Raw genomic sequence first — 22,094 nt, 5'->3', positions numbered from 1 at the left:
AGAGGACGAGGCTAGGAGTTCTGATGTGTTGTTTTTGAGTAGAGGTTAAGAGGCAGTGGTTTTGATTTAGTCTCAATGGATTCCTGTTAAATCATTCTTCCAGTGGCAGATGACTCCAAAGCAGATTCTGAAAGCTTCTTTAAGAACCTTCAATCCTATTTTAAGAACCATTATCAGTTGACACTTGGGATTTCTTAGCTTTTAAACTTTTCAACCTCCTTTCACGTAGAAGTGTTGGCCCACCGGTTAACTTCCAAGTAGTGCAGTATGTTATATGTCACACTACTGACTTTATTTAATTTCCAGCTCCTATACCATTTAGAAAGAAAGAAAAACAAGAAAAAGACAAAGATGATCTGGGGCCTGACAGATTCTCAACACTCACAGGTTTGTAGACCCATGGACTTCCTGGCTCCTTCATTCCCAGAGCACATATTTCATAACACTTTTTCTTGGGTGCCATAAGCGTTGCCTTTTTAGAAGAGTGTGTCTGTGTGTGTACAGTGGGGAGTATGTTCTTCGTAGCCCTGTGGTCTCCAATTGGTGGCCACAGTGAATCTCAGTGTGCTCTTCTGCAGACTGCCACCACCATCATCATCCTCATTATCATAACTTCTGTTTATGATGAGGCCCCTGACTCTGAGCCTCTAGATATACCCCGCAACTCAACATTTAGTAGGATGATGACATGCAGTGCCTTTTAGGAAAGTGTGGTGACGGTTTTAGTGCTATGCATGCCACATCTTTGGATCATTGATTGAATAGTTTTCTCTAACATTGATTGTAGAATTCTAAATTTATTTTTACCTATAGTTTGTTCTTGATTATTCATGATCATAGCGAAATTCTGTTTTACTTAATCATTTCTTTTTTTTTGCGATAACGTGTTTGTTTAAACAATATCATAAATGCCAACCATTATAATAACAGTTTTAAAAACTTTACTAATTTCTTACAGCTTGAACCATTTTAACATTGTTGTCTGATTCAAGGAAATACATCTAGGGGTTGTGTTCTTACCTTATTTAGCATTTGTATTTTTGCAGCTTCTTTTTGGCACATTATGAACAAGTACTCTAAAAGGAAAGAGTCTGAGGGGTAGTGTAATGAACCCGCCTTGAGTGTGGTAGCTGTTTCCAGTGGCTGTCGAGCATCTAGAGGGAAGTTCATTTCTCACCTCTTTTTTTCTTATCTTGATATTAAATTATCCTACTATCCCACTAAGTTAAAATGGAGGGTTTTTTAAATTAAAAATGGAATAGGTTTCAAAAGAACATCCTCCTCATAGTATAGGTAGAATCCCATTTTAATGAAAATTATTCTAATGTTTAGTTCTATATATATCGAAGTGTATTTCCATGTCCTAGTGTATATGTCCCTGCTTTATTCGACATGGTGACTTCTCTGGAATAAAGGGTTTGAACAACAGGAGATGTGTTTACAGGCCACAATTCCCTGCCCAGAGCAGCCACACCTGTTCTATTCAGTCAGCAAATACTTGTTGACCATCTGATTCATGCCAGCCACTGTGCTAGGAGTTTTGGTTATTAAGTCAAATCACACATGACCTCTGTTTGTCAGGACCTTCCAGTCTGATTGGGAAGAGGTAGAAAACATTGTCCTTTTGGCAAAGTACTTATGTATCCTTATCATGTTCCTAGTGTTAGAACAGCAACAGTGCTTGTATAGTGAATTGCTCTTCTTGAAATCTCCTGTTCTTAAAATGTTGAATCAATAGCTGTGGAGAAGGTATAAATTATTTTTTAATTGCGTCTTTGGGCAGTACATTTTTCTTGGTTTCTTGGTTCTTGATGCTGAGACTAGAAGCTAAGTAGAATAAGTTTTTTTCATAAAGTAATTAATTTTCTTTGGGTATGATTCAAGCAATTTAGCTTCCCTATTGGTGCAGAAACTTCTGCTCAGTCCTAATTAATGACCCATTGAAAAGAAATGTCATGATAGGAAATTTCATAACAGTCTGTCCATAATCCTGCCACCCTAACTATTTTTTTCATGTTCTCTCACAATCTTTTTCCATATTTCTACGTGACTTTTTCATGATTGAATTTGATTATATATTTAATTTTGTATTCTTCTTTTACCACATGTTATTTTATAAACTCCCAATTTCTACTATATATAGTTGGTTTTTAAATCATTTTTATTAGCTATAATATAAAACAATTTTTGTGATTCTTTTACAGTGTAAATGTATTCTTTTGGATATTTAAATTGTTTCCAGTTTTTTACTATGAAAATAGTGTTCACAGCTTTGTATATATAGAATTTTTTGTTTTATTTTCCTGGGATAAAGTTTTTAAGGATGGTGTTAATAGAAATAAAGGTTGTAAGCAACATTATTCCTCTCTCTCTCTCTTTAGTCAAATTGTATTGTCCGTTTTTTAGATACCTCAACAGCACTCAAAAGGAATAACCAAAAAGTACTCTTCCTTCAAAACAAGATTCTGTAATGATAAAGTTTTTATTAGTTTACATTTTGAAAAAGATCAGATTTTATTAGGAATCTCTTGTCATGAATTCAAATACCATTACAGCAGTAATATTAAGTTACTTTGGAAATTGTCTCTCTATAATTTACTACAATTTTACAGAGACATGAATACCAAATATTTGTCTTATGGAAGCAAAAGAAGAGCCTGTTAGCATGCTCCTTAACTTCTCTATGCCTTGATTTCCTCTTCTGTAAAGTGGGGGTGATAATAGTATCTCCCTTTAAGCTTGTTTGATGATTGAGATAGTCCATATAAGTTGCTTAGTACAGTTCCTGGCATGGGTAAGTGCTCAATAAATGTTAGCTGCTGTTAATATTACCTGCTCTTAACATACGCACATACGTATATATATAAAATGTAGTGATTTTAATGTCTTTTTAGAATTTTTTTAAAAATGGGATTCTACCAGAATGTAGACATTCATGGTTACCTGCTTGTCCTAAATCTATCCCAGGAATTTGTGTTTCACTGTGGAACTTTATTTTGTCCTGTACATCTATAGCAATTCTTTGCTTTGACAGCCCAGTTGATTAATGGCTACCATTTTAGACTCTAGGATAACGTTTTTGATGTGCTGATTTTGTTGACAGGATAACGGTCCTGTCAGTAAACAGTGCTGCATTTGTGATTGTGATAAGCTTTTTCTTTGTGCATCCCAGGTACAATGCCAGCACTCCCCAAGAATGTCTAGATTCTCTAGAGTGCCTCTGACACCATTGCATGCACAAAAGTGCTCTATTCCAGCAGCTGCACTGTCATGGTGAGATCTAGTGAGATAGAATATGACTATCTGTAGTTTTCAAATGTGGTGTAGTGAGAAATTTATGAAGGAAGAATGGAGAAAGGCATTTCTTCTTATTAAAAAGGGTTTAAGTCTAAGTTTGAATAGTTCTTTTTTTTCCTCCTTCAGCATGGAGATGTCTGAATAAATGAAGTCTGCATATAAAAATGCATTGTTGGAAGTTCTGTAGCATGAATTGCTAATAACAGTGATTTGAGTGTAAACACTTCAAAAACCTGTCATCCATTCAGTCTGCACTGAACTTTGATGCTGTCATGCAGATTCTGGTGATGATGAGAAAGTGGAGCTACTCCTCCCAATTTCTTGCTTTGGCAAGGCTCTCAAGACCTAGAAATGGGATGAGTAGGCAGCTGCATGGTGCCTCTTAACATTGAGATATGTGCTCTTTTTAAGTCTTACCTCCTAATCCGCCTTTGGGATTATGCTACTGGTGTCATACTAACATCAGAGTTGGTACAAACCAAAGGAGCTAATTCTCTCACTCTCCTTTACCCTGCAGATGATTCCAGCCCTAGACTTAGTGCACAAGCTCAAGTTGCTGAGGATATTCTGGACAAATACAGGAACGCCATTAAGCGGACCAGCCCCAGTGAAGGAGCAATGGCAAACTACGAAAGTGCAGGTGCTAATCATGATAAAGATTTGAATAGTAACTTTTGTATCAGTGATAAAGGTGATCAGAATTTCAGTAGACTTGGGCCAGCCCGGTGGCGCACTGCTACAGTGCGCTGCTTGGGAAGTGTGGTGGCGCTCCCGCCGAGGGTTCGGATCCCACATACAGACCGGCAGCTCGCTGGCTGAGCGAGGTGCGGGCGCAGCACCAAGGGTTGTGATCCCATTGCCGGTCACGGTCCGGTACGGGTGCGACACTGAGGGTTGCGATCCGTTGCCGGTCACGAAAAAAGACAAAAAGGACAAAAAAAAAAAAAAAAAAGAATTTCAGTAGACTTCAAAAGAAGGAATGCTAGGGGGATCAGTTTACTATCTCAAAATTACAGATGTCATAGCCAGATCAGATGTAACCCAATCAGATTAAATGGATGTTCCTCTCTATACTCTCCCACTAAGCCTGGGAACCCTCAAATGTTCAAATGCCTTAGTGTTGTCATCCCATGAGTCTGGGGTGACTGGCCCAGAGGGAATTGTGGCATGCTTTAATTGGAGGAGGTACTTTTTTCACTACCTAAAGAACTGTAATTTTATCCAGTTACGTGCTGTCAGTATGGACAGGTTATCAATTATTGCTTAGAACTTAGTTTTTAAAGCATACAGTTTTCCTTGTAGTGGAGTATTGAATAGCTGTCAGAAAAATATGACACAGTCCCCAAGATAAATTAAGAGAAACAAAATATATAAAAGCATAAGTAGTTGACTGCACATATTTATGCTTGCGTGTGCATAGAGTATCTTCTGGAAGAATCTCCAACAAACTGGTAACATGAGTTTGCTCTGAGTAGGACTCCTTGGGAGCCTGAGATGGGGAATAAGGGAAGAGAAGAACTCACACTTTTTATTTTAAAAAGTATTAAAATAACAGAAAAGTTGAAAGAATAGTACAATGGAGGTTCATATACCGTTTGCTTAGATTTATCAGTCATTAACATTTTGCCACATTTTCTCTTTACGTATTTTTTCTTTTTTTCCTGAAGCATTTGAAATTATCTCCTAAGATTAAAGGTATTTTCCTACATAAACACAATATCTTTTTTACATTTAGGAATTTTTTATTCCTTTTGATTTTATGCATGTGTGTATTACCTATTCTGAATTGATTACATAGAAACAACTGTGGGAACCACAGATCTGACCTTGCTGCCTTTGTCGCTGGGCTCATCCTAGGGTGTAGTAGGAGGTGCTCTGGTAGGGAGAATCGGGAGACCTCATCCCTTGGTCCACTTCAGCCGCCGGCCAACCTAGGGATTCAGAGGCATTTTCTGACTGGGCAGGAGTCTAAGTCTGTAAAATAAGAGTATTATGTAAAATGATTTTTGAGGCCTCTTTTGGTTCTGTTGTTCAGTGATTCTTGATTACGGAATATTAACTTTATTAAGTTAATGCAGACTTTCATTGTTTTGGATTAGGATTGGGATGAGCAGTACAGCCTTTCTCCTCTCAACAGCTGCTCTCTTGATACTTATCGTTGCTAGCAATAACTTGGTTGTGTGGTTGAAGTTTTTTTCTTTCCTTTTTTCTTTCCAAAGAACTTTTTATTGTAAGGTAATGCTAATTTATTGTTGAGTTGCTCTGAATACCTGCTAGTGCCAGATATTCCAAATTAACCTGGTTATCCTTTTCTTGGCGGTGGATTTTATTCAGAGGTTATGGGTGATGGCGAAAGTGCACGTGATTCTCCTCGTGATGAAACACTGCAGAACATCTCAGCTGATGATCTCCCAGACTCTGCGAGCCAAGCAGCCCACCCTCAGGATTCAGCTTTCTCTTACAGGTATTTCTTTTATGAGATTTGGGACTTTTGGGTTTGGACTTTTCATCACCATTGCAGTCACTTCAAGTCAAGTGATGTGTTGTCACTTAAATGTGTAAAACAGAGAGATACGAATGAAATGCCAAATAAGACTTTGCTTCAGTTGTGGATGTAATATACTAAATGCTTTAATTCAGAGATTTAAAAAAACTCATATGCCCAAAGGAGCCACATAAGTAACTTAAATAAAACAAGTTGTAATGCCCCTGTGCATGCCAAGCTACCAGCCTGAGGGAGAAATGTCGGGGGGACAGAGGTGGTTAGAAAGTTCAATCAGCTGTGGAGCTCCTGAAAAACCACTGTGTCCAGTAAACCTGCTGGAGCCCTCTCAGTTTGTCATCCTCCTTCTTCCCTGGGCAGGTCTCTCTGTTTCTAATGGGGCTTTAGAAAGAAAATGACTTTAGGATCCTGAAATTTTTGCCTTTGTCTGATAAGGAACGTCTGCTTCTCAGACAAGGAGCATCAGTTTTAAAGCACTGTTATACCTTGTGGACTTATGAAGTCTCCCCCATCTCTCTTAACTTTTTACTCTAGAAATTTTCAAACAGGTACAAAAATAGAGTACAATGACATACCCAGACTCAGCAGTTACTAACTCATGACCATATTGTTTCATCTTACCTCCCCCCAATTATTTTAAAGCAAATTCTAATTAGCATATTATTTTATTTATAAATATTATGAAACTTTATAATTTTTTTCCCTACAGTAAAATTAAGGAGAGCAGCAGATAATTTTTATTTTCCAGCCATGACTTACTTTGCTAAATTCATCAGGTAACTTTACCATTATGCATTTAGAAGAGTCTTTGCCTAATGGGTGAATATTATATGTTCTCAGCTTGATTTCTGAATTACTCATTTTATAGGAAGAAAACTGATAGGGAAAGATTCAGAGCTAGGCAGATGAGATGGACAAGTGATAGCCCTGCAGAGGAGGAGCAAACGCTGGCCTGTTCTGTAAGACTCCTCTCTTTAGATGGCAGATTTGAACATTTTAAAGTTTTGGTCTGTGCCCTACAGAATCAGAAAGAGTCACAGGCACTAGCAGATAAAAGAAACTCCTCAATGTCTCCCTGTGTGAAGAACTGCATAGTTGTGGAGGGTGACACCAGCAGGTGATGATAGGTGGTTCAGTAGCTGGAAGTTAAGAGGAAGCAGATTTCGGCTCAACACAAAAAACTTTCAAGCAGCAGAGCAATAGAGAGAGCTTCTTGTCAGGTGGTGGCAGAAGCAGGATCGGCACTTCTTAAGAGATGTGGTGGAAGGCATTCTTCATTTGGGTGCTGGAGTGGTCCTCATGACTTCTGTGGTCCCTCCACCCTCTCGTGTGATATGCTTTTTTGAGTTTCCTTGTAGTGCCTATCCGGGAACTCAGCATATGATAAAGGGTCAAAAAGGACTTGCTGTTTGATTCTGATGACTATACAGAGTGGTCCTTGCCCAGAGCACTTTTATAACTTTGCTCCTCGGATAATTAGAAAGTCTGTTCTTTTAAGTGCAGTGTCAGAAAGTTAAAAATAATCTTTTTTTTTTTTTTTTAATGACCATATGGAACATTTGATTCCTGAGTTAGCATATTAATTTATATAGTAAATTTCATAAAATGTGACCATATCTTAATAAAGAAATTAATGTATTTTCTATTCATTCTTCAGAGATGCAAAAAAGAAACTGCGGCTTGCTCTTTGTTCTGCCGATTCTGTTGCCTTCCCAGTGCTAACCCATTCAACAAGGAATGGTTTACCAGACCATACAGACCCAGAAGGTAAGCTGCTGTAGGATAGTTTATTTTTTCGCAGATTTATAGGTTGAACCCTATGAAATTGCCAGTATTCAACTGTAGCTGTATAGCATTTCTATAGAGTTCAACTTAATATGTTTATATTAGTATCACTAAGGGCACTTTGATTATTGGTGGTTTATTAAAGTATTTTCTAATGGGGACTGGCAATACACCTTAGTTGTCATGATACATGGTAGAGCAGAACTGACATAGAAGTGCTGAGAGGTTCCATACAGCTTATGTAAGCCCATGGACATTCTCCATAATAACAGAATTCTTATTTTTTTATTTAGACAATGAAATTGTTTGCTTTTTAAAAGTTCAAATAGCCGAAGCAATTAATTTACAAGATAAGAACTTAATGGCTCAACTTCAAGAAACAATGCGTTGTGTGTGCCGTTTTGATAATAGGACTTGTAGGAAACTGCTGGCATCTATTGCTGAGGACTACAGGTAATGTACCCAGCCTGTTCAGCTTGTAAACCTGATTTTCAGCTGGAAGTCTTTTCTTTTTGGTCTTTATTATGGAAATGAATCTAGGCTTACTAGAGAGTGCTTGGCTATATTTACCTGGATATAGATTTCCAAGCAACACATTTGGTTATTTAGTCCAGAAAAGTAGTTATAAATGAGCAGCTCTTACTAATAGAGAAATGCAGTTTACTTCAGTATTACACAAAAGCAGGTAAAGAGGTATGCCTATATTGTGAGGCCAGGATAACTTGGTTATCATTTTCCCTTTTTTAGGGGTGATAGGAAAGACTGCTTTCCTGGACCAGAGAAGCAGGAGTAACCATAGGAATTGCTGCTTGCTTCTGCTGCCAGTCCCTTGCTAAATGGTTATGGAGAAAAATGTAACTGAGATGCTTAGGCACTGACGAGGCTTCAAAACTTAATGAATGAGCACTCTAATGATTGTTACATCTAGACTATAAGCAAATCATTGATGGGGAATGTTTAATGACCTATACAACCTATATTTTGTTGTATTTTTAGTCTTCTGTAGTGGTTAATTTCCTGTTAAGTATGAGGTCCTACCAGTGTGGAGACCGTGTTCCAAAATAAAATAGACCAAGTATGCGAAGGGACTTGGTAACATTTAGTGACTTAGGTAGCTAAGTGTTTAGCTCATAGATGATATTCTTCACAAACATGCAGAATGATTCCATTCCTCGATCTGGCAGCATGATTAGTCCCCAAGAGAGTTGTCTGTGGCTTGACGTGCCAATTTGTAAAACCAGAGTCTATGAAGTAATTTTGTTTTTTATATGAAAAATTAGGACTCTTAGTCTCCAGAGAAAGTGTTCACGGTATATATCTGATGTCCTGCAATGTATTTTTCCTCTTAGGAAAAGAGCCCCATATATTGCTTATCTCACTCGTTGTCGACAAGGACTACAGACCACACAGGCTCACCTGGAGAGGCTATTGCAAAGGGTTTTGCGGGACAAAGAGGTGGCCAATCGATACTTTACCACTGTCTGTGTGAGGCTACTGCTTGAGAGCAAAGAAAAGAAGATCAGGGAATTCATTCAAGGTAACTAAATACCTTTAGATCAATATCAACTGGATATTATTGGGAAAATTTGGAAATTTTATTTTGTGTTGCCAATTTGCTTAAGTACCTGCGTGCCTTAAAACAGTTCCTTTTATGGATTTTTAATAATTAAACTTTGATGTCAAACCAGTAAATTGCATTTTTCTCCTAAATTGAATATCTATAGTTTAAAAAATTGGGGAAATTGGTAAATTTTTGGATCCACACAATTTTTCTCATTTTTTCAAAAACAAAACATATCATTTTTATTACAAACTCCTTGCACTTAAGCTTTTACATATTTCTCACTTTCTCCTGATTTTAATGATGTGGCTGCATATTCTAAAATAAACCACACCCAGCTACTTCACTTAAAGATCACGGTGTCTGCATAGCTAGTAATTAAAATGATTTCAGTGATTTCCTTTTTAAAATTATTCAGATAGTGTATATAAAAAATTATTTTTTGCATTGGAGACTTTCAGAAACTCACAGCAGCTGATGATAAAACTGCTCAGGTAGAAGATTTTCTGCAGTTTCTTTATGGCGCGATGGCCCAGGACGTCATATGGCAAAATGCGAGTGAAGAGCAGCTTCAGGATGCTCAGCTGGCCATTGAACGAAGTGTGATGAATCGGATTTTCAAGCTAGCTTTCTACCCTAATCAGGATGGAGACATACTTCGTGACCAGTGAGTGTGTGTGTTGGACTGTGTAGGGATATCTCAGCCTCATATTTTAGGGAATACATGCGACTTAGTATCTAATAGTGAAAGGAAATGCATCAGTTACCATTTCTCACCCATCAGGGTTACACAATCAAAAAGAATTTCAGGGATGTGGGCAGTCGGGCTGGAAAAAATATGAATTGGAAAGGATATTTTTTTGAGAAGCACTGCTGTTTTCTCTGCCTCAAATGTTCTTCCCTTCCTTCTTCATATGATTAACTTTTATCCTTCATATCTTGATTTCAGATCATCACTTCCTTGGGGAAGTCTTTCCTGACTAGGTTAAATCCTGTTAGGCCTGTGCCTCTTTCTCCAGCATCACCATTTGACATTTGTTTGAGTCATGGTTTCTCAACCCAGCTCTGTTGGCATTTGGTGCCAGACAGTTCTTTGATGTGGGACTGTCCTGTGCATCGTAGGATGTTTAACAGCATCCTGGCCTCTACCCACTAGATGCCAGCAGCACCCCACCAATTGCGACAACCAAAAATGTCTCCAGACACTGCCAGATGTCCCTTGGGGGGGCAAAATTCTCCCTGTTCTTGATCACTGGTTTGTGCGATCATTTGATGAATGCTCTCTCCCCCACTGGGTGGTTCTGTTCAAAAGAGCAAGAAATGATGCTTTATTCACCACTCTGTCCCAGCATCAAGCACAGTGCGTGGCTTCTAATATATGCTCATTATATATTTATTAGGAATAAATAGTTGTGTATTTGAATATCAAAAAATTCTGGAATTATATGGTATTGTGAGTTATATCTCAGTGAAGCTGTTTGAAAAAACTGGAATTGTAACATTGGTTATTATTGGGTAGACTGTTGAGGATTTATCATTTCTACGTTTCCTCATCTGTGTTTTCTTGAGCACTGCTTCACAACTCCGTTTCTGCCCCAAACATGTTGAAGTTGTCACCATGCTTCCTAGCAGCAACAGTGGCTTACTGTGCCAATGACTGTCAAGGAGTTCGTGTATTAGGATCACAGGGTGGGTTATTAATGGAATATATAAGATTTTTAAAATGGAAATGTTAAGATCTTGCATGTACATTTGAGAGAAGTCACTTTCCTGTCAAATGGGTTAGGATTCTTCCACCCTGCCTCCCTCATTTGTTCATAGTCTCAGAGGTTTTTAGCCCACTCCTTTTTCTGTACTTGATTCACCAAATGGGGCCCATTTTCTCTCCAGAGCATACCAGTTTCTGCCTTCATGCATGGGATAAAGAATGGGGATGTTCAAACTGTATTTCTTGCAAAGAGCAACTTTATTCCTACCTGCTCCTCCACGGCATCTCTACAGGCTTTCTAGAGTGTGGAGAGCTAGTTAACACAGTGTCCCTGCTACTGACCTCTTGTGTTTGTTTCTGGTTTTGATCTCTCTCCTACCTCTCACTTTTTTTTATCACTACCTTTTCCTCTACTTTACTAAATACTGTGTCCAAGCAGCTCCTAGGCTAAGGGCTCTTTTCCTTTCTCCCTTGGCATGCTGTCATAGTCCAGGATAGAAGGACTTGCCTGCTCTCCCTGCATCCCCTTGGCTCACTCAGCATTTCAAATAGATCCTAAACATGAGCCTTTTTTGACAAGAAAGAATACTTATAGCTAATAGATAGTCTGAACTGTAATTGTAATTTATATCTAGAAATGTCTAAAATGTTCTAAATGTTTTGAGAAAATCAATTATCACTATCTGTGTACCTTGTTTTCTGAAATGTATATTTACATATGTATTTTGGGGGGTTTTCAGGGTTCTTCATGAACATATCCAGAGATTGTCTAAAGTTGTGACTGCAAATCACAGAGCTCTTCAGATACCAGAGGTAATACAGGTTTTTGTAGCATGGGTGATATAAACTAAACGCTGTACAGTATACTGCATACATGTTGCTACTTTTTCAAGGAACTGGAATATGATAAAATATAATACACCATTTGCACTAGATGTAATTTAGTCTAATTGTAAAGTTCCTGAAGGTGCTTGCAGGGGTTAAAATTCCCTGGCACTCAAAGGGGCCCCTCGGTAGTGGAAAGGAAGGAGAGCCAGCAAGCAGGAAAGAGCACCCCCCCCAAGCCACTTGGCCCCAGCCCTGCGGTCCTGGGGCAGCACTCTCCTTTGATGCTTTTGTAGACAAGTTTCTGCAGAAATGTCACATTTGAAGAAGGGGCTGGTGGCACTCCAAAGAGTGTGAGAACTGCAGTTCCAAGAGAGATCATTGAATCTGAATGTGACCTCAAATTATCTTTTAGCTATTGATATTAGCACTTTTACTTGTCATATATCTCTTATAAAATAAGAAAACAGGTAAATTTTAGGTATTTGAGCTTTCTGGTGGTTTTTAGTAAAATTCCCACTAATGAAACTTTAATTGGCATATAATTTTTAATTGATTTTTTTTGAATCTATTATTTCTAGAACTACAACAACAGGGTACATACTAATTTTTAAATTATTCTCTTTTAGTAGCTTGTTTATGCTTTTGGAATCAGCTACTAAATGTAGGAAAGTTCCATTCTAGCTATTTAAGAAAGATAATTGTTTGAAATTTTATGAATTCTAGGTTCTGTGTTACTGTATGTCCTTTCTCTATTGATGGATATCTGGGATGCTCTATTTTAAAATGCATAGCAAATTATTCCAAAGTTTAAAAATTAAGCTTTAATCCTGGGTGGAAGGGGAAAGAACTGCAATATGGCTTTACTGAAGAAAGGAAAAAGCAACCACCAGGGTAACCTCTGCTTCCTGATGTGGAGGTTGTAGTGGTTGCTGCCTGGGGTTGTCATTGGATTCAGGATCTCTATATTGTCTGTGCTGTCACTTAGGTTTATCTTCGGGAGGCACCGTGGCCATCTGCACAATCAGAAATCAGGACAATAAGTGCTTACAAAACCCCCCGGGACAAAGTGCAATGCATCCTGAGAATGTGCTCTACGATTATGAACCTCCTGAGCCTGGCCAACGAGGACTCTGTCCCTGGAGCAGATGACTTTGTCCCTGTGTTGGTGTTTGTGTTGATAAAGGTGGGCCCCTTACTACTGTCAGTTAAAGAGTTTATGTGGCATTCTGAGCAGGGTGGCACAGGACTTCACATGATGTTAGAGACCTTGGCTCTTTTCCACATGTCAAGCTGTGTATTACCCAACAAGGAAGGGTCGAATGTCAGGATTTGTTCTGTCTAGATGTTAGGGTTTTCAAAAGAAAGGATGGGAAGACTAGATTCCTAGATGAACATTTTCGGCTTTTAACACAGTGCTTGAAGTTCTTGGTTGGGGCTCGGTATATAATTATTGAATGGATGAATGAAGGGAGGTTTTTTTTTATTGTGCTTTTACCATGCATCTTCTTTTACATTAAATTCTTTGTAGTACTTGTCATATAGACCACCAAATTTACCAATCATCTCTCCTCTCTTTTAGCTTATTTTGTAATTGTAGTATATTATTTTTAAAAGTACTGACATTTCTTATCCTTCTTTGACTTTAAATTTTCATCATTTAAATGGCTTGTTCTGAACATTTTGAGGATGACCATGCAGTTTGGGTGCACACAGCCACTAACTGACTACTGTGTGTTCCAGTCAGCTCAGCCCAGCCGTTGATGTCTAAAGTACGTTTGACATATATCTAGTAATTCTTAGTGTTTGTGATATTTCTGCCATCTGAACTCTTGTCTCAGAGAAAAACCATACACTCAGTCACCATAGCTCTATACCCTATGTAGAGCCAGTTTAAGCTAGTTTTAAGGAAAGGGCTTTATCTTGTCCTCCTAATAATTTAACAACCTGGGTTCTTTCTCTCCACATGAAGAAGGTGATGTGTTATCTCTTGCAATATTATTGCGTATTATCTTTTTTAGTTTTTTCTTTCTCAGCTTATTCTACCCAAATTTAATAATCAGATGTAACTCAATTGGCCTACAGCATTTATGTCCTTATCTAACATTCTGGAGTCCTGGTATGTTGAGTGAGAGCGCTGAGATTAATTCAGCCTCCTCAGGGACCAGTGAGGTTAAGTGACTTGCAAGGATAGAAAGCTCTAGATAGTCAGGTAGGGTTAGAACCTGGGTTGCCTTTTTAATATACTGTTGCTACTCATAGTAGCTAGGGTTTACAGATTACTTCTGAAAAATAATTTTGGGGTTATTTTCAAAAGGACTGGTATCTCTTTTCACAGAAAAACATTTGAAGAATATTTAAATGATAGTCAGAGCTATATGTCTGAGTAATTGACCCCTATTTTTCATTTTTCTAGGCAAATCCACCTTGTTTGCTGTCCACTGTTCAATATATCAGTAGCTTTTATGCCAGTTGTCTGACTGGAGAGGAGTCCTATTGGTGGATGCAGTTCACAGCAGCAGTAGAATTCATTAAAACCATCGATGACCGAAAGTGACCAAGACCACGGCCCACCAAGTCAGCAGACTGTTGGGCAAACAGATCTCTTAGAAGATGTGCCAGCTGTTTTAAAGGCTGAAGATAGTTTTTGTATAATATTGTACAGCATTCAGACATTTTAAAACAAATCTTTACTAAACAAATTAGTGAGCTAACAAGCAGGTTCTCTTTTCTTTGGGCTCTTTTCCTTTCTGAATTGCATATTTTATTTTCTCATCCCCAAGTGGAGAATAGTACTGCAAAAAGGGACCACATTTTTTTTTTAGGTATTTTAAAATATTAAAAAACAGAACAAAATCTCTTAGAAAATTCCTAGACCTCCATTCATGGATACCCATTATTTTATTTTATTTTTAAAAAGAATAGTACATCTCTTTTAAGATGCTATCTTTATCTTATATGCATCTAATGGAAGAAAAATACCAGTTGCACTGAGGATTATAATAGTGGTGTATTAGTGGCATTATCTATAAATACACTCATCTAAATTGAAAAGCTAAGAAGGAAATGTAAATATAATATATATTTATATTTGATGTAATATGGACATCTTCAGATTCTAATAAACAAGGAAAATGCTGATAGTAGGTTGTGACATACCCTCTTGTGAAATTGTTTCCTTGACAAAATTTAAGCTAAGCTTAAAAGCAGAAAACAAAAAATACATACACAGAAATATTTATTAAAGTGGTAATACAGTTTATTGAACTTTCTAGGTGTGGAGTTTGATATGCAGGGCTGCCTTTGATCAGTAGAAAATTCATTGAGTAAGTCCTTAGACATCTCACCACGGAAGTTTTTGAGCCTGCACGTAGGAGATAGACTCTTTAGTTACCATACATTGTGTAAAAAGGAACAGTAGATAAATACTTTATTGTGGTACTTCTCATCTGAAATACTAAATATAACGTAGAAACCCCCAACAGAGCTCCTTACAAACCTTTAATTGTAATATATTTTTGATGATTATTCACATTGAATGCACAGACCAGGAATTCAGTGAATGTCATTTTTTAAAAAACTAATTTGTATTGTCTGCTCTAGTGATACAAGTTTTACTAGTGATAAACTATTTTAATCAACCATATTATTCTTATGGAAAAAATATATTTTGTCAGGTTTCTGTGCCTTTATTTCCCTCTTCTGAAAAAAAGGATATGTTTCAGTAGTTTGATTTGCATTGTACATCATTAATTAATGAGGAATGGGTTTTTTGCCTGAGAAATTGGCCATGGAGGCACACCAAAGCTTCAAGCACAAATCTTGTAGGTAGGCCATCACTGACTGGTTTCACGTTGTATGTTTCCTAAATATGTTTAGCTGCTTTTTTTAACACAGTCTCCTACTTTGGGTCCCTCGTTGTTGGTGGCATTTCCAGACATTTTTGAAGGGAGTTATGACAAATAACCTCGAGCAGATGAATACAGAGTCTGCCTGCTCCCTCTCCCTATGTGTCTCCTAATGCCTAAAGAAGCTGGATTTTCTTTATGCCTCCACCTCTTCTCATTCATTTATTTTAAAATACCAAAATAACAAATTGCATAGGAGTGTGGGATGTGGTTTCTACCTTTTAGGGAGAGATCAAACTTAAACTAGTACTATGAAATGTCCTTTTGAATGTTAGGTCAAGAAGTCCATGTACCAGAGTCATGTGCTTCATGCTGTCACTGTCAAGCTTGCCTAGGTACTAGGAGTCAAATCTCATCACACATACATCACAAGACAAACTGCGCGACATGATTTCTGAGACCTAGATGGGAGTCCATTTACTTCAGTATTTGATTCAATAAATGTTAACTGAAGACTTTGAGTAGCTGAAATTCATTGTTATGGGATTTAACTCAAATCAATGAGAGATTATTTCTTCCCCACAATGGTTGCTAATCTATTCCATGTTACTACTATGGAAATAAATATGAAGATGTGGACATTGCTCCAGGGCTCTTTTCTGTGGAAGAGAAGGTGGTAGATTTGGGGTGTGGAGCTACGCTGGAGGCAGGAAACAGGGCTCTGTGGTGCCTGAGCCAGAGGTGAGGGTAGAACCCCAGAGATTCGGTATCGGTGACGCCTCTGAGACGGAGGTGGGTGCTGGCAGAGAAGCGCAGCCCAGCAGCTAGCTCCAGGGCCACCTGAGCTTCCCTCTGAGAACACTGTCAGAAGCAGGGACCACTCCGGCATTACCACCACTGGTTTAATTTCATGGCAGGATTTCTCACAGTGTTGATTTGTGAATTTATGATTCAGTCACTATCTGTGGCAGTGGTGGTATGTGAGATGGGGTTAGTTTGAGTTCGTTCTCTCAGGAAAGAGAAATAGTTGTTCTTCAAATGTTTCTTACTACATACACTTCCTTCCAGTACTTGTTTTACATGAAGGATTAGTGCAAGAGTACAAAATCACCCCTGGGAAGCATTTGGTAGCCACCGATTATTGCACAGAATTTACAGTGTGAATGGATGTTAAATGGGGAGATAGTGGCTCCGCTCACTGGAATCTTGTGGAATTAACCTCTCTAAGGAAAAGAAAAATCAGTTTGTGTTTTGTAGTAATACTCTGCTTCTGGAAGTAATAGAAATACAGATTGAAGATTGTCTTTCCTTGTAAAATTATTTTTTAAAAAGCCTGGTAAACATTTTGTTCTCTTTCTTGTGTTTAGGTAAAATCTCAGCCACAGTAATTGCTTTATTCTGCTTTTTCTTTATAAAAACCTGTTTATGAAAGCCTTTTTGTACAGATAATAAATTGCCATAGTAAGAGAATTAGGCTTTCTGGGAGATTGAAAATAGATGCGATGCATGTGGGTTTTTTTTGTTTTTTCTTCCTGTTGTGTCCTGAAAGCCTTTATTTAAAGTGGACTTTACAAATACATGTTCCTGAGGTGCATGAGCAAGAGAACAAAAACCCAGCCCGAACAGCAGGGAGGCGGCGTTCTTGCCCAAAGACTCTGCAGCCGGCTGTGCGTGCTGGAGCAGGCCGCCTTTTTCCTATTGCTTGTCATGGGAACTCCAGTTTGGGCCAAGTAAAAGTGTTTTAAATATGAGAACTTTAAAAATTTCTTTCTCTGATGTGATTGGGTGTAAAGAGGAGAAGTAGGAACACACTTGCTCAAAATTATTAGTGGGCTGCGAGGACGTGACAGAAACGCTGTGGAGTTAGCCTCCTTGATTGGTCTGTCCTCAACTTTCTCTCTTCCTGCCTCTCCATTCCTGCTTTGTTTCTTCAAGGAAAAGTCTATGTTTTCCCTCTTTGTTGTTCTTTTAAGTTGAGTTTATTCTGTATGTAATTGCTGTAATTTTGGTGCGGGGGGGATCAAAAAAATCTTAAAGTTCAAAGAATTTTAAGTAAGTGGATTAATAGTGATGAAATGTTTGAAATATTTTAAATGCCAAAATGCTTGAGAACTTTGCCAGATTAATAATTACTTAAAATATTTTAGAATGTAGGTTACTTAAGACGTGTAGGATGACCTGGAATAGCTTTACTACTCTTGAGAACACCTGGAGAAATGAAGACACAGTTTGCTTTAGAGTTAAGGTTGTCATTGAGCTGCAGAGTCACCACGGAGCTGCCGTGTCCCGTAGGCCTGTGCTCAGTAGAGGTTAAATTCAAGAGAGAGGAAGTCCCCTCGACTTGGGTAATGGCAGACAGTGTGGGCAGGGGCCACATGCCTTAAGAATTTATCTCTGCCGAGTTAACATTCTGTCTTGTCTACCGTATTCTTCTTGTGCTTCGCCTGTATTAAAGAGCTCTGTACTGCCTCTCCTCTTGAAACTGATGAAACCTTTATATAAGCCTCAATTGATGAGCTTGCACAATCTTGTATGTGTAGAGGAAACTCATCCTGTCTCCTAATGTGATTACTAATGTGTGAAATTCTGTAAAACTGATTAAAAAGGGAGAGCAGTTTACTTCACTGGGTTTTATGTTTCCGTCACCTATTTTGTGTTCAGAAGCATTTCTAAAAACTAATTTGACTTCTTGAATGTTACTGATGTTCTCCATGAATCCACTCATCTTTTTCATCTGAATGTCTAAGCATATTTGTTAAGTGAGGTACAGGAAGGAACTAGAACGATCCAGCAGTCACTAATGAGATGGCGAACATCTACTGTTTTAACACAGTTCCTCTCTGAACCCTGTATTTAATAGCGATTCAATCAGCCTCAGTTCTGTTAGGTTCACGGAAGCCTTTGTTAATCTTTTCAGCGGAGAGAAGTGACTGTTGGACATGGAGCCCTAGCTTGCAGAGGCAAGCTCACTCTTTAGGCTTCCCTCACTCATGAACAAGTGCTTTCCCTATATTGATTGCACTTCATTTAGAAGGAAACATTTAAAACTTACTTAGGGTTCAGTATTCATTCAGTCTGTTCATTATTAAGATGAGTGTTATGACTTGCCTAGAACTGAAAATAGACTTCAACTTGGAATTACGTATGTCTCTTGGACTTCTGTTATGTTGGTACCCACTGAACCTTCTCTCCAAGTCAGTGGCTCTGTAGCTTTTCCTCAAAGGATGCTGAGCTGATGACAGTGCTTAGATAGGCCTGCCTGTAGGACTGCTGTAAGTAGATGGCGGTCCTGTACCGTGAACCAGGTCCAGAGCTCCCCTGGGCTGTAAATGTGTCCTCTTCCTAAAGATTGAAGCATTCAGTGAAGAGCTTTTGCTTCAGTCATTTCATGCCAGAAGGATCCTTTCCATCCACTTAGTGTAGCAAAATGTAGTTCATAGACTTTTTTAAAAAATGACCACAGAACCAGAGTAGCTGGAAAATTTCTGGTTGTGGGGATCCAGAAAACATCTCCAATGTTTTTTGCTAAAACAGGAATAGCTCTCAGTTCCGTTATTGGACCTGTTGTAGACAACATGAAAACGGTGGTAATCTTATTTCTGTTAACTAGGAATTCAGCCATACTGCTGGCCAAAAGCATGAATTTTTATGTTCCTGTGAAGAATATCCAATGTGATTTTTAAAAACTAGGACATTTTCACTTCAGCTTTCCTTAGCCCTCCTAATCTGTAGTTTTGACAAAAGTTTTGTGACCAGGGCTGTGGATAGACATACATAGCTGCTGACATTTCTTATCACTAATCCCTGTTTAATTCAGTCTAGGGATCTGCTCTGACCCGCACTGACCAAATTAATTATAATCTCTCGGGGTGGGGCCAAGGAATTGGTCCATTTTTAAGTGCTCTGGGGAGTTCTACTATAAACCATTGTTTCCCAAACCCAAACCTACATGTTGAGAATCACCTGGTGTTCTTGTTGCTCTATCAGAGTCCACAGGGGATGGAACGAGTAAGTCCTCCAGGTGGCGCTTCCTCTCAGGGAAGTTTGAGAAGCGCCAGGAGTGCCAGCATCCATCAGGCGTGAACCCACCTACCTGCATTGTCCACCGGATGTGTTCATAAAACTGCAGATGCGCGACCCCACCCTGTACCCACTGAACCAATTTCTTGATATGATCCCAGGAATCTGCATTCCTAGCTAGCTCCACATCTGGCTCTTACTCGCTAAAACTTGCGATCCACTTGACTCCACATCCCACAAAGGTAATTGGTATGAATGGGAGAAGGCCCTTTCAAAGTATGAGAACTCTTTCTTGCCTGACAGCCGGTCCAATTTGCCCTTTAAGGGTAGCTCTTTTTATATGCTTAAATCCAAGTGTTTTTTTGTTTGTTTTGTTTTTGGCAGCTGGCGGGTACAGGGATCCAAATCTTGGGGTTATAAGGCTGTGCTCTAACCAACTGAGCTAACTGGGCAGCCTCCAAGTGTTTACTCATAATCTGCCTGGTTATGTAATGCTGTCTGTTTCCCTAACCTCAAATTGCTAAACATCTCCAGAGGGTTGTTGTGTTCAACGACATACCCAAATTTCTGTATGAAAATTATCTTTTGTCTAATATTCCTCTGCTTAAGCTTTTAGAATGGCTGTTTCATTTGGGTTGTGTTTTGTGTCTCTTCAAAACTGGATGTCCCACATAAAATAACAGCACTGGTTGCAGCAGCCCTTGGCCTCTGACTTGACTTTTGCTCCCCAAGTGCAGCCTGGCTTGCCTTGCTGTGAGAGAATGTTTCAGCAGCATGCTTTCCCTCTCTCGTTACTGCTGCCCACAGGCAGTATGTGGATGCCCACTCCTGGAATTACTTACCTCCCTCTGCCCCACCATACAATCTTTTTTTTTTTTTCCCGCAGTTGGCAGCTGGCTGGTACGGGGATCCGAACCCCTTGACCTTGGTGTTACCAGCACCATGCTCTAACCAAGTGAGCTAACCGGCCAGCCCCCACCTTACATCTGTATTACTGACCGCCCTCCTTTCCTTCTCTTGTGACTGATGGTGACAGGTGAGGCTGCGCCTGCTGCTGCTTAGGGGTAGTAAGTTGCAAATGAGCCAGGCCGATGGAGATGAGTGCACAGGAAAGGGACAGATGATGGGAAGGGAAGGTGCTGAGGGCTGTCCTAGCACAGTGTCATCAGTGATGCCCACCAGCAAGCACCTCCATAGCAAAGGTGGGCCACACCAGTGAGCCTGAAGAGGTGTCTTCCCTCCTGGGTCACTCCTGCCACTTACTGAAAAGCCACGGGTTTCAAGTGGTGTATGGTTGTAGTGCCAGGTTCCGGAACCTGAAGACGGTTGTAACTTGAGCTCTGCCACTGACCAGACCTAAGGCAAGTGACAACTTCTTTGAAGGGTGTCTCCTGATTTGGGCCATATTGCTTCACTGAACCCTTGCAGTCTCATGTAAAATCTTGAAATCCGTCTCCTGTGCTAGCATTTAAATCACAGATGTGGTCAAAGTGCAGTGAAATTACAGGCTGCTAGGAGTACGGTGGGTGTGTGGAACCCCTAATGGGAGAGGCTGTCCACTGAGCTGACTTGGGGAAACTTGAGAGCCTTGCCAGTGGACACAAATGTGTATCGGGGCTGAAAGACACAGCCGTGCACTCTCTGCGGGTGGCCCAGTGCCGGCCATGCTCTCCTGTCCAGGCACACGCGGACCACCTCTGTCTGCGCAGAGAAGTCACTCAGAGAACCCGTATTGAACTATAAGGCTCAGTTGTTAGCACAAGTTCCATTCTGCTATGGTCACCAATAATGACTACAGTGAAATAATTTCTGAAACTTTATACCTTTCTGGGTTTGGACTCTTTAATCCTTAAGTGCCTTGCCCCATCCCACCTCTCGTCATCCCCTCACCCCTTTCCCAGCCTTTCTTCTCCACTGCCCAGTCCCTGGGGCACCCGGACGTCTTGAGGGGTCCTGAGGAAACGTCTCTTGAACTTGCCTCTGCTGCCACAGCCATGTCCCCCCTCCCTATCACGTCCGCCTTAGAATCAACCAAGTCTGGTCAGATTCCTCTTCGGACAAAATCTTCTCTTTCCCGTTTGGGTTCCAGTCTGCCTCTTCGGCCACATGCCTCTGTCCCTTACCTTGCCCTCCAGCTCCACACCAGCCCCTCAAACTGTCACCGTTACCCCAAAGTGCCATGCTTTACCTGCCACTAAGCTGTGCCCTCCCCCCACTCCTACCCCTTCGAATGGTCCTTGGTGGCAGAAACCCACATCCTGCCTCCTTCCCTCCCTCCCCGGTGAGATCTCACTCCGTCTCTACCCCTCTGCACAGCAGGGATTTCCCTGAAGCCTGTGCTCTCCTTGGGGACGGCATGCACGCAAATTGTAGCTGTCCCCAGATGTTTGCAGAGGGGGTGGATGAGGGGCAGACAGTATCCCTCTTGCCGCGACAGGGGCTCTGCCCCCCGCACCTCCACGGCCTCTGGGGAGACACCGCGCCCCTCGCCCGTGCCCTGGGCCGGGCCCCGCGCCCCTTTCCCTGCAGCGCCGGGCGCCCCTCCCG

The 22,094-nt window shown here is 40.0% G+C and overlaps 1 protein-coding gene across 5 annotated transcripts in view; it reads left to right on the top strand.

The window, feature by feature from the left end:
* The window catches only part of GAPVD1 (GTPase activating protein and VPS9 domains 1), an 86,256-nt gene extending 68,105 nt beyond the window's left edge, over positions 1 to 18,151 (top strand). For 3 of the 5 annotated variants that reach the window (XM_008569963.1, XM_008569965.1, XM_008569962.1), the window contains 10 exons: positions 307 to 387; positions 3,815 to 3,937; positions 5,632 to 5,761; positions 7,458 to 7,567; positions 7,879 to 8,038; positions 8,935 to 9,122; positions 9,600 to 9,813; positions 11,595 to 11,667; positions 12,668 to 12,865; positions 14,096 to 18,151. In XM_008569963.1, coding sequence (XP_008568185.1) covers positions 307 to 387; positions 3,815 to 3,937; positions 5,632 to 5,761; positions 7,458 to 7,567; positions 7,879 to 8,038; positions 8,935 to 9,122; positions 9,600 to 9,813; positions 11,595 to 11,667; positions 12,668 to 12,865; positions 14,096 to 14,236 — 1,418 coding nt within the window. In that variant the 3' untranslated portion in view covers positions 14,237 to 18,151. The remainder of the gene's footprint in view (positions 1 to 306; positions 388 to 3,814; positions 3,938 to 5,631; positions 5,762 to 7,457; positions 7,568 to 7,878; positions 8,039 to 8,934; positions 9,123 to 9,599; positions 9,814 to 11,594; positions 11,668 to 12,667; positions 12,866 to 14,095) is intronic. The other 2 variants (XM_008569966.1, XM_008569964.1) reach the window with 1 other exon arrangement.
* Positions 18,152 to 22,094: the final 3,943 nt, after the last annotated feature.

This window comes from Galeopterus variegatus, unplaced genomic scaffold (genome assembly GCF_000696425.1).
Source record: "Galeopterus variegatus unplaced genomic scaffold, G_variegatus-3.0.2 Scaffold549, whole genome shotgun sequence".
Taxonomy (NCBI): Eukaryota; Metazoa; Chordata; class Mammalia; order Dermoptera; family Cynocephalidae; genus Galeopterus; species Galeopterus variegatus.
This window is presented reverse-complemented; position numbering and strand designations above follow the sequence as displayed.